The sequence below is a fragment of the Chinchilla lanigera genome, unplaced genomic scaffold (genome assembly GCF_000276665.1).
Source record: "Chinchilla lanigera isolate Chin_1 unplaced genomic scaffold, ChiLan1.0 scaffold00014, whole genome shotgun sequence".
NCBI lineage: Eukaryota > Metazoa > Chordata > Mammalia > Rodentia > Chinchillidae > Chinchilla > Chinchilla lanigera.
In genome coordinates this window covers 12,197,770-12,209,858 of record NW_004955415.1, presented here as the reverse complement: position 1 = coordinate 12,209,858, position 12,089 = coordinate 12,197,770, and the positions used below count along the sequence as shown (strand labels likewise).

Below are 12,089 nucleotides of genomic sequence, written 5' to 3'. Positions count from 1 at the left end.
CTAGTAGACTGACCTTTCGGGAAACAAGAGAAGCTAGACTATAACACCAACAAGTGCTTATTACTACTGAGCACAATCCTACATGTGTGTAAGAAATAAGGAACGGATGGGACAGATTATATTTCTGCCAAGAGGCTCACTGACCAGGATGAAGCAGGTTGAGCCCTTTTTAAAAATTTTGTTTCTACAAGCATGTACCAATAAAAATTTTTTTAAGATAATAACTTGTTTCTGAAGTTAAATTGGCAAATTCACTATACAGTATTAAAGAAGCAACTGGGTGAGTGCCACCTAGTGGGCAGAACAGAAATCACAGGGAAAAGGAAAAACACCCTTACACTGTATCTTTCCTGAAGAGGGGACTGATCACTCCCCACTACCTGCTCCCGTTTAAGCCTGAAGCCTCAACTAAGAAAGTTATGCAACAGTGGCAGACCAGGTAAACTCCTTGGTGCCAACAGTTCTGACTTCTGGGACAACAAAAGCTTTAGAATCTAGACTCACATAGTCAAATCCCAACTAGAATACTAGTGCTATTCAATAAAATTCTCAACTCTTGACCAAAATCTTACTTTTCAGCCAGAGTTCTTTCTAAATCTCTGCACTCAAGCACTTGGAGAACTGTTCTGATGTTCACATTTCCCAAAATGCATCTCATACTTTAGCAGATCTAATGCTCCATATGCTGTGTTCCACACCTGCTAAGAGTGGATTTTAAATGTGATGGGTTCTGAAAGATTCTGGAATGAAAGAATACATCTAATGAAAGAAGTCATTGTATGCAGGCCATCAGTTATCACTCACCATAGTATGGTTCAAGAGGTGACACTTTTTTGTCTTGTTTTGTGTTTCATTTTTCTTGAGACAGGGCCTCGCTATATCATTCAGACTGGCCTTAAACTTACTATGTAGCCTAGAATGGCCTCAAACTCATAGCTGACTTCCTTGCCTCAGCCTCCTGAGTGCTAGGACAGGTGTCCATCAATAGGTGACACTTTCAAAGACACCCCCCCCCCAAGGCTGCTATAGTCATGAAAGGCTTGCTTGGAAAGGATGAAATTTAACTACTACATGTTTCTAAGGAATTAAAAAATGGAGTCAACTCTGAGTGCATGATTAAAAAAACTCCTTTGCTGCTGGGCATGGTGGCGCACACCTATAATCCCCAGCACTTGGGAGACTGAGGCAGGAGGATCACTGCAAGTTCAAGACCAGCCTGGGTTACAAAATGAGCTCAAGACCAGCCTGAACTGCACAGCGAGACCCTGTCTCATAAAGAGAAAAAGAAAAACCAAAACTCCTTTGATGATTACTATAAGAAAATTGAGAAAATGAAAAAGGGCTAGATTTTATGGCACTGTCTATCATACCCAAATTCAATATATTCCCTGTTAGGGAATAAATTTACTGAGTAAGTAAGTTCCTTATTTATAGTAAGTAAAGAGTTCAAAAACAAGAGACTAATACTTTAAGGACAAATAGTGTGTAGGAGAATCTGCTGCATAAATTCTAGGACCAGTTCCTATCTCTTAGCTCTCCTCTTAGTAAAAACGTACACATATGCTTGATTTGTTTTATTTTGGGGGGGGTGGACAGGGTCTTGCTATGTAGCCCAGGCTGCTCTTAAACTCATAGCACTCCTCCCGCCTCAGCCTCCCAAAGGCTAGGATTATAGCATGTGCCACCAAGCCTGGCTCTATGCTTGAATCTTAATGAGAAAGTTTCTGGAGGTACCTTTGACTACAAAAGGCAGACGTGGAGAGTAAGGTAGGTTTTTCTCCAGTGCCCAAAGTCAGTAGGTATACAGGAGGTTTTAGATAATAACAAAATAAATGGGAAATAAAAAGCGTGTTTAACGAACAGCAGAAAGTTGTGTTTAGCAAGCAAGTGAGGAAATAGTACCATATGATGAAAACCTAATGTCCAAATAACTTCCTCATCAACACTGGGAAACTGCTGGGCTGAAATCACCAAGCAGGGCTACTATAATAGCTGATAAGCATGTTGCATTTCTCCACCTAGACTAGTTTTGCTATAAAATATACTTTACACAGAACATACCTCTTCTATAATGTTACAGACCCAGTCTCTCATTTACTCCTCCTAGTCTAATGTTCCCTTTTTTCTACTCTGAGGAGACACTGCCAATTCAAGGACACTTGTGCTTAAAGGAGCGAAATGGTTGCTGAAGCCAACTTACAGCTTTTGTCTAGATCTACAATTTCAGAGGCTCCTAGGGCAAGTACACTTCCAGGGAGTAGGGGGATAGAGTAAATACTTTGGAGTCAAAGTCTGGGATCTGAACCTTGGCTCTGGCACTTACAAAGTGTCTTGAATAGTTTTTAAAAACAATTAAGAATAAAGATCTTTTTCTGAACTTATACATTTTTAAAGCACTGGAAGCAGAGTAAACCTTGCTGTCATTTTGAAGGATCTAAGACCCTGGAATCTCCACTTCTCAAATTTTGAGAGCTTAAATTCTGGGCCTGGTGACTAACACCTATAATCCCAGCACCCTGGGAGGCTAAGGCAGGAGGATCGCAAGTTCAAGCTCAGTCTGGGCACCTTAGTGAGATCCTGACTCAAACTGAAGCATCTAAAAGGGAGAGGGGCATGGCTCAGTGTGAAGGCTCTGGGCTCACTCCTCAGTATAGAGTGGTGGGCTAGGTAAGACACAGGATAGGACATACCATTTCTATGCCTGTTACCTTAGGGCAGCAGGGGCAGGAGGATCACAAGTTCACGGTCAGCCTCGGCTATGGAGTGAGACTCTATCTCAAAAAAATCACATTCTTTTTTTGATAAAAACATGTACTCTTGAATCAGAGAAGCCCAAAGACTGCTTACTAAAGTATTCTTTTCCTGTGCATGAATCATCTGTGCTGAGTTTGCCAGCCTTGGTACCAAAAGAGTGAGCCCTGAGACTCCACTGGAAAGGGCAGAGCAAGTTAGCTATGACAACCACAACAGGCATGATATATGATCTTGGGGTCCACATATGGCACTTCCTTCTGCAACCTGATAGCCATGTATAAGGTGTCAGAGCAGCCAGGCATGGTAATGCATGCCTTGATAGTCCCAGCACTTAGGGAGACTGAGGCAGGAGGATCACAAATTTGAGTCCTGCCTGTGCAATTTGGTAAGACCTTGTCTCAAAAATAAATAAGGCTGGGTATAGTGGCACATGCCTGTGATCCCAGCATGCAAGAGGCTGAGGCAGAAGGATCACTGAGAGTTCGAGGCCAGCCCAGCCCACACAGTAAGTACAAGGCCAGCCTGGGCGTGCCTTGGTGGGTTCAGTCACCAGCACCAGGGAAAAAAATGTCAAAGCAACAACAATTCTGTCCTCAAGAGAGACATTAAACAAGCCTCAACACTCAAATACATGTAGCATCACTCTAGATTTAATGAGTAGATAAAAGGGAAAGCAGGAATATGTGGGAAGTGGGGATCAGACAACACTGGAGTCAATAAAACACTGGAAATCCAAAGAAACAATTTTTTAAAAAGGGAAGTGCTTGTTCTCTGGGGAAAATTATTAAAAACAGAGATGTTATATAGTTGATGAGAAAGAGGAAGGTTTTGTTGCATTTGGATGTTGCAGACAACCATAAAGAGCTAGGCAAACAGTATCAATGATTCTATTTGACAGAAAAAAATCTCTCCCAGGAATTTCCCTAAATGATTAAAATTTAGGATATACAAAAAAAGGCTCATGACTTAGTAATTTAAGGACACTTTCTTTAATCCTTCCTACTGAAAAGATCAGGAAATTAAGGCAGTATGACAATCTAATACCTGAACAGCCTATCTACAACTGAAGATATCTAAAAACCAGTTATACATTTCCCTCATAAAAATAGTAAAAATCTACCAGGAATCACTGCTATTACATGAAAATTAATACTACTACTAAACTAAATAGATTAATTTATTGTTGCTCTTTTCTGAAAGAAATTTCTGAGTATAACTTTTTCTTTTTAAAGCCAAAACTGCTATAAGTTAGAACCCTCACTGAACAGGAAGCAATTTCCTGAGCAGAAACTAAGAGCTGGAGGAGGATTAAGTCTGGTTACAGTGTTGAAAACAACAAAAGATGAGATACAGTCCTGCTTGTTAAAATGTTGATAAGGAGGACATAATGTCAAGGAAGTCTACTAAGCTTCAGAAAACCCAGCTAAAATCAGTAAGAATAGAAACAAACAGGATAAAAGGATGGAGACAGAAAAGAGGTCCAGTGAGTGTACATTTACAGTACATTCAGAACTCAGGCCCAGCCCAGGCACAAGAAAGGAACTTATGCCAGAGACTCATATAGGAATACAGTCTATGAATTTATTTTTTTGTTTGTTTGTTTGTTTGTTTTGTTTTTTCTGGTACTGGGAACTGAACTCGCGCTTGCCAGGCAGGCGCTGTGCCGCTGAGCTAAATCCCAGTCCCCAGTCTATGAATTTAAAAAGTAGCAAATAATTTCATTTCTACTTTTACTGCCAACTAGTCTTTGTTGGTATTTTAAACTAAGAAAATGGAAGTAATTCCTGTACTATCAGATGACAGTTCTCTTAGAGAAAAAGACCACTTTGACCTGAGTGATAGAGCTGCCAGACGGGTCTGAGCATCATGATCTTTCCCTGCTAGATAGAAGCACACGTAACTAGGGTAATCAAAGGTGCCTAGGAATCTGTTAGACTCTATTAGAACAAAGTGTAACCTGGTTCCACCACATCACTTACGTAAAAAAAAAATTTGTCCTTTAAAATGTTAATTTACTAAGGGAAGAAGGGAGAGAAATACACCGAAGCTGCATGTAATGTTCATTGCTAGGGTCACAATAAACCTCTAATTGAACAACAATGCTGGGAGATGATGGAAATACAAAATTACTAGGCTATAATTATCATATATGACAAGATCTTTCAAGTACTGCGTTTCTCAGGAGAAATAACTACAAGTACCCTATCAAAAGGCAGCACAAAACCACAAGAATTAGGAAGTGAAGCAAGAGGGTAAAGCAGATCAGCTCTTCTAAAATAAAGGGGAGCAAATGAAGGTAAGAAAGAAAACCAAGAATTTACATAGAAACCATGGACTGGAAGTCAGGATGCCTGCATTTGGTCATATAACCTGGAGAACGCTGTCTAACTATTCACTGTACAGAATGGACACAACACACACCTGGCCTGTCTCAGAAGACTTCACTGCAGATCAAATAGAGCAATAATATGTTAGAGCACTTTGGAAATGGTATTATTAAGTTGTCCTTCACCTTTCAAAAAAACAAGTATGTGACAGTATTAGTATAAAATAACTTTCTTCCTGTTTAGGAAACACCATAGCTACTGGCCCTACCAAAAGAGACATCAACTCTCAACCTCTGGTCTCAAGTTTTCTAAAAAGAAAATCCTTTGCATTTATTTTACCTTTTTCTCTATTATTCAAGAGAAGTAACTGAAAGGCTCTTTTGTATTCTTACCTTTGGAAGCTGCAGGAGCAAAGAGCCAGGAGGGAGACAGCATCAGATATTGGAAAGAAATAAAAGGAAAGGAATCACACAGGGTTCTTTGTTATTGCAGACAATCCCTCCAACCCTTGCTAACGAAGTCACTAGAGCCTAGAGGTGGCATCTCAAGGTAGTGCCAGAATCCATGCAATGGTATCATCAAAATGGCCCCAAACTGAGCTTCTGGCACTTCCCCACAAACCATATCTGACCTAGAACGCCTACATGCAACAGTGCTCTTTCCCAACTCAAATAATCCCACCTCTCTATAAAAACAACTCTCTTCTTCCCCACACTCCCTACCCCAACCCCTACTTTGAGAAGGGAAGAGAATGGGAAACCAAAAGGATATTCTAAGCCTTACACTAGACCTTGGCATTAAAGAGGAAGTACTCACTCTTGGTCTGGGCAGAAAATGTGTGGGTAAGTTTGGCAAAAAGTTCATTGTTCTCATAACGGTCCTCCTTCACCTTTGTCCAGAAGCAGTCTTGAGAAAGATCCTCAGCCACAAACTGTGGGTACAGGCAGAAGGTTAAGTGTGACTAAGCTGAACCCAGTATATTTCTTCTCTGTAAACATTAAGATGCAAAAGAGAGAGGCTGGGGATTTAGCTCAGCGGCACAGTGCCTGCCTGGCAAGCGCAAGGTCATGAGTTCGATTCCCGGTATCGAAAAAAAACAACAACAACAAAAAAAAGATGCAAAAGAGAAACTGCCTGGTTATTAATATTTTACCAAAGTCAGACTAACCTAAGACACAAACACCAGCTGGGATTGATGGTGCACGCTGGTAATCCCAGAACTCAGGAGGCTGAGGCCTTAGGAGGATAGCTGCAAGTTCAAGGCCAGCCTGGATTACATAGTGAACTTAAGGCCAACCTGAATTACACAGTGAGACCCTGTCTCAAAATAAACAAACAAACACACACAAAAAAAGACACAAACACCTATGCTTTTTGTGGTAGGATCAGGAGATGAGGCTGCCAGTTTCTCTACTGATGATTTAATCAAGAACTAGAATCAATTATGCTGTTGTCCTTCTTCTAACCCCAAATCTAACTTTAGAAACATGTAGGCTTTATTTTACATCTTTCCTTGCTCTACAGGTTCTACATTAATTTGTCTAATTTTATTTTAACTGAGTTTCTGGAAGCCAAAGTGACTCAGAATCTCAGACACATCACAGGCATGTTTGTGTAGACTGTAACGTTCTTGCTGGGGAGTGGGAGTCCATCAGAACAATTTCAATCATTTTCAGACTGGGAAAATGACTACTGTGAAACTGTATTTTACCATGGTACTTATCCTCCGAGAAGACAAAAAAAAATTAACTTGAAAGTTTAGTTGAGATAATAAGTTCAGAGTACAGCGCTCACAGAACTCTCCATGGTAATGTCAGAAATCCAAGAGATGCTGAATAAACATAAGGTAAGAGAAATTTTGAGATGTTCAGGTGTAAGGCATAAGGAAGGGAAGCCCATCCATGTACAAACTACAAAGTAGGAAACTGAAGTCATTTCTTAAGATCTATGATGGAGGGGCTGGGGATTTAGCTCAGCGGCACAGGGCCTGCCTGGCAAGCACAAGGTCGTGAGATCAGTTCCCGGTACTGGAAGAAAAAACAAAACAAAAATCTATGACAGAGATGGGTAGAAACTCTTACCTTGGACCAGTTTGGCCTCCGGAGTTGCACTTCTGGCTTATAAACTTTTTTGGGAGTTAATCCAAATGGCAGAACTGGGGCTGCAGGAACTCCAAATCCAAACGGGGGAGGTGGAGGCATACCCATTCCAGGTGGAGGTGGAGGAATGCTAGGACCTCCAGGAAATGGAGGGGGTGGAGGAATTCCAGGACCACCAGGAAGAGGTGGGGGAGGAGGTGGTATTCCTGCTCCTCCAGGCAAGGGAGGAGGTGGGGGGACACCAGCAGTCCCAGGCAAGGGAGGGGGTGGGGGGATGGAAGTACTTCCAGGCAAGGGAGGGGGCGGGGGGATGGAAGTACTTCCAGGCAAAGGAGGGGGTGGGGGGATGCCAGTACCTGCAGGCACATTAGGGGGTGTGGAGATGCAAACAGGCCCAGGCAAAGGAGGGGCAGGCGGTGGGAGACTGGAACCAGCTCCAGGAAGAGGAGGAGGGGATGGTATGCTGACCTCTCCAGGTAAAGGAGGGGCTGGGGGTGGAATAACAGTGCCAGAGGCACCAGGCAGAGGAGGGGCAGGGGGAACAGTAGTACTACTAGGAACAGAAGGAGCTATAGCAACAGCTGCAGCAGACAGAGAAGCTATTTCCTTCTTGGCATCTTCCAGTTCTTTTGACAGCTTGGCAACCTACAGAAACAACACTGTTGTGAGTACATCCCACTTCAGGAACTCTGGAGCTGGAAGGGATTTGAGAAATACTCAATGCAAACTTCTCATTTTACACATGGAGAAACTGGAAGGTGTTAAGACAGATCACAGGATTTGCCTAAAGTCCTATTACTACTTAGTGTCAGAACAAAAACTAGAACTCACATCTTCATGTTCTTAGTTCAGTATGCTTTGTAATTAAAAAGACAAATCCACTCTCTACATTACACTCTTCTTTCCATTAGAGAATGTAAAGGTCAAGTAAATAAATTGTTCTAGCTATGTAACTAAAAATGTGTTATCTGGCTAATTATATAATCACATAAGTGATCAAATCATTGGGTAACACAGATCCTTTAAACGTAACTGCAAAGACTGCAAGATCTGTCCATAGATGACAATAATGAGGGAAAATTAGCAAGTAAGTAAACAATTTAGTTTTTATCCCTACACTTATTAGTAGCTTATTACTTTTATTTCTTTGATTGTAGCTCATGTTGGGCTGTTAACTCAGAGTCCAGCTAAAGAAGAAAGGAATCAGGCTTCCAGCAAGCTCTCCATTCCAGTAAGAAGCATAAGTGTTACTCCCTGAATTTACTATTTTGTGCCAATATTTGCTCTATAGATCCAGAAATAAAATAAATGAGTAGAAAATAACTCATTTTTTTGTTTTCTTCTATGTTCTAAATGTCTTACTATTATTTACTTCCAAGGCAAAACTAAAAACAATGATTTTTTAAAACATGCACCATCCGGCAGATATGGTGCCACACACCTGTACTCCCAGCACGCAGCAGGCTGAGGCAAGAGGATCCTTGTGAGTTCGAGGCCAGCCTGGGCTATAAAGTGAGCTCAAGGCCAGCCTGAACTGCGTAGCGACACCCTGTCTCAAAAAGACCAAAAAATAAAATATGCACCATCTAACTAGATTACCTATTACCCGCCCCTCCAGGAGTAAGATGAGTCCTATTCTAAGTAAGACACATGCTGAGGGCAGTTATGGGCACTCTGCCTTCCCTTCTTGGACAGTTACCTCTCCTGTGAGCTGGGACATCTCTGTTTCCAGGTCCTGTTTCTCTATGGCAATTTGTTGCTTTTCAGAATCCAATGCATCCTTTTCTCCCTGAAGATTCTTAAGTTTCTGCTCAAAGTCACTTTCCATCTTTTTCATTTCCACTTGTAGCTCATGTCGGGCTGTTAACTCAGAGTCCAGCTAAAGAAGAAAGGAATCAGGCTTCCAGCAAGCTCTCCATTCCAGTAAGAAGCACAAGTGTTACTCCCTGAATTTACTATTTTGTGCCAATATTTGCTGTACAGATCCATATTTAGGCAGTGCCTCGGAAAAAAGAGAACCATGATTTTGACCTTGAAATCAAAGTCAAAGAGAACAAAAGATTCTTTTTGTGGTCTTCCTACTTTAAAAAGAAAAGAAAAAACTAATAGTTGAAACACCTTTGACTAGGATAGCTATGGTGGTGCAATCCCAGCAGTCACTGGAATCAAAAATCTATCAACCACAATGGGAGTCCTTATTAATAATCAAAAAGAAAGAGAACTCAGACATATTCCCATTCCTACTGTTGTAGGGATAAGAGACACAAGATGCCAAGCAAACTTGAGAGCGCCACCACCATTATATAAGATTATTACATAAGAGGATTGCTTGCTTTTCTTGTCCTGTCTGGCACCCAAGAAGTGTATATGAGCCCACCTCTAACTCATGTTCATATATGTATTACTTTCTCTGATTACTAAACTATAGTGAAAGGTATAGGAACTATCAAATGCTGAGTGTTTTCAAAACGTCACAGACAAAAAGTCTTACCAGAAAAGTAATTGTCGTACAAAAAAATTTTGGGTGATGTTGGAGAGTAAACCCAGGGCCTCATACATGCTAGGCAAGCACCTTACCACTGATTCCTCATACACACCTTTTTTTCCAGTTCTGTAGCTTTGGCTTCAGATTTTTCCACTTTTGTTTTATCAATCATTTGATCTGAAAAGAAAAAATAAGTGAAGTTACCAGTTCTTACTATTCCCTCTTATTCCTAAGCCCTTCAATACACTTAACAGGAATCTTCTGTCTTTGTGGTTATTTATATTACTCTTCTTAATATTCTGTACTAGGCCAAGAAATGGAACTTCCAGTTAAGTTCAACCTATAATTTCTAAATGCAAGGTAGGGCTACCACACTGGATAGCATTAATAATACCTATGGGTAATACTTGTGGCTCTCTCGGGCCAGCAGGAGTCACAAATATAGGAATTCCTTATTTAAGGACTGGGTTCTGTTACTCTAAGTAGGTCATTAATTGAATTGGTGAACGAATAAGCAACTGAACATAGTATGTACATTACAATATTCAGAACAAACAAATGGTCAAAAGGAACTCCAACCTGATGAAGTTTCCTTTTATTTGCATAACTCTTACATGTAGCACTATAATGTATAACAGAATATAAAACTATAGTACTATACAGTACAATCAACAAAAATTACAGTACTACATAAACAAGATGTACTATACAAAAAAAAGACAGTGAGCTTCTATAAAGAAGATGTACAATGAAAACAAAAAAGATGATGTAGAGAACTATCCAAAAGAAAGACAGGTCAGAAGTCCAAACAGTACACCTCACTTGTTGCCGAATAGTCATTAAACGGGTAGGTCATTAAATGAGGAATATCTGCCATAACTGAAGTTCCTACTAGAAGGTGGCATGTGAGAAAGAACAGATTTTTAGATTTAAGCAGAAATAAACTAAAGGACTATATATTCCTATGTTGGGGATGAGAAAGATTTCTTTTAGATTTATGTAGAAATAAACTAAAGGAGTAAATACGGCTGTATCTGGAACTGGAAAGGATATAGTCGTTCAATAAACATTTTGAGAATGTCAGTAGAAGAGTATATGCTTACCAATCAATCCTTCAATATCAATCTGAAGGTGCCGGCACTTGAAGTCAGGATCAGCTCCATTCTTATGAAGAACTATCTGGGAAATGCATTCTTCAATCAATTTATAGTACTGTGGTCTATGGAAAAAACAAGATAGGATTATCAAAGGGAAATCACAATATAAGAAATATTCAGAATCAAGAAAATTTAACTGCTTTGCCAATAAGGAAACATAAGAGTAAGTGTTCTGGAAAAGAACTTTTTGTAAAGTTAACAGAAGTACCACTGTCATGCTAAGAAATCCCACATCTTCCACCCTTTCTACTCCAATAATTAGAAATTCTTTTGGGCTGGAGATGTAGCTCAGTGGTAGAGCATGTGTTTAGCTTGTGTGAAGCTCTTAGCTCAATCCCTAGCACTGCCACAAACGAAAAAAAGTTTTGCCATCTGCTTCCCAGCGCCAATACTTTTCCATCTAAATATCTCGGCTTGATTATTCCTGTGATGCATAATGGTACTGCTGAATCTCCACTTTTCAGGCAAGCAGAAAGAATTTTAAACTGTCACTTCCCTTTGTTATCATCCTCACCTCACTTACCAATTCCCTTTTGGGGAAGGGCATTTCACTATATACTCTGACCTCCTCCATAAGGACACCTATCAATTGGATTAAAAGAACAAATGACAACTTCCTTTGCATCTCTAATGAACTCTAATCTACAGCCTTTGCCTTTTCTTTTTCCCTTTACAAAAAACAATTTCAGGATGCTGCACTCTTCATTCACAAAGGCTCAAGTTCAAAGTTTCCCATACACTTACTGTCTTCTTACCTGGCCTCATAGTCATTGCGGACCAACAGTAGGTGCTGTAGGATAGACAGGAAGTGCGGCTCTGCCTTAGAGTCCTTCACAGTGTTTAAGAGAATCTGGAACACTTCACTAAAGTCAGTGGAAGAAAACCAGGCTAAGGAAAGAAAATGCTTAGAAACTGTGTTTGACTAGTGACTTACTCAACTCTGGGAGAAGTTAAGGAAAAGCAGGAAGATGCCACCTCCACTCCCATACCCCTCCATGAACATCACCAGAAACTTTAAATTTCTTTAGCCAAGGGTGAGACAGAGGATTCCTACTACTTAGCTTGAAGATAAACAGTACACAGAAACTAAAAATATAACTTTCTCAAAGTCACTTGTGGTGAATATTAATAGGTAACCATATTAGTCCCTCTGTCAGTCCAGTCATCTCCAAAACCGTTTTACATCGCAGTAAACCAAGCTATCACATTCTAGGAAGTTTATGTCGATTTTGATGGCTACCTCAGATTACATTTATCAACCTTCTTG

General features: G+C 40.4%; 1 protein-coding gene across 4 annotated transcripts in view; it reads right to left on the bottom strand.

Annotated features, from left to right (window-relative positions):
* The window catches only part of Diaph1 (diaphanous-related formin 1), a 116,810-nt gene that overhangs the window by 63,103 nt on the left and 41,618 nt on the right, over nucleotides 1-12,089 (bottom strand). For 2 of the 4 annotated variants that reach the window (XM_005380731.2, XM_005380730.2), the window contains 7 exons: nucleotides 11,578-11,694; nucleotides 10,769-10,884; nucleotides 9,778-9,842; nucleotides 8,880-9,059; nucleotides 7,163-7,825; nucleotides 5,898-6,012; nucleotides 5,474-5,482 (listed from right to left, as the gene is read on the bottom strand). In XM_005380731.2, the coding sequence (XP_005380788.1) occupies nucleotides 5,474-5,482; nucleotides 5,898-6,012; nucleotides 7,163-7,825; nucleotides 8,880-9,059; nucleotides 9,778-9,842; nucleotides 10,769-10,884; nucleotides 11,578-11,694 (1,265 nt within the window). The remainder of the gene's footprint in view (nucleotides 1-5,473; nucleotides 5,483-5,897; nucleotides 6,013-7,162; nucleotides 7,826-8,879; nucleotides 9,060-9,777; nucleotides 9,843-10,768; nucleotides 10,885-11,577; nucleotides 11,695-12,089) is intronic. The other 2 variants (XM_013512217.1, XM_013512218.1) reach the window with 1 other exon arrangement.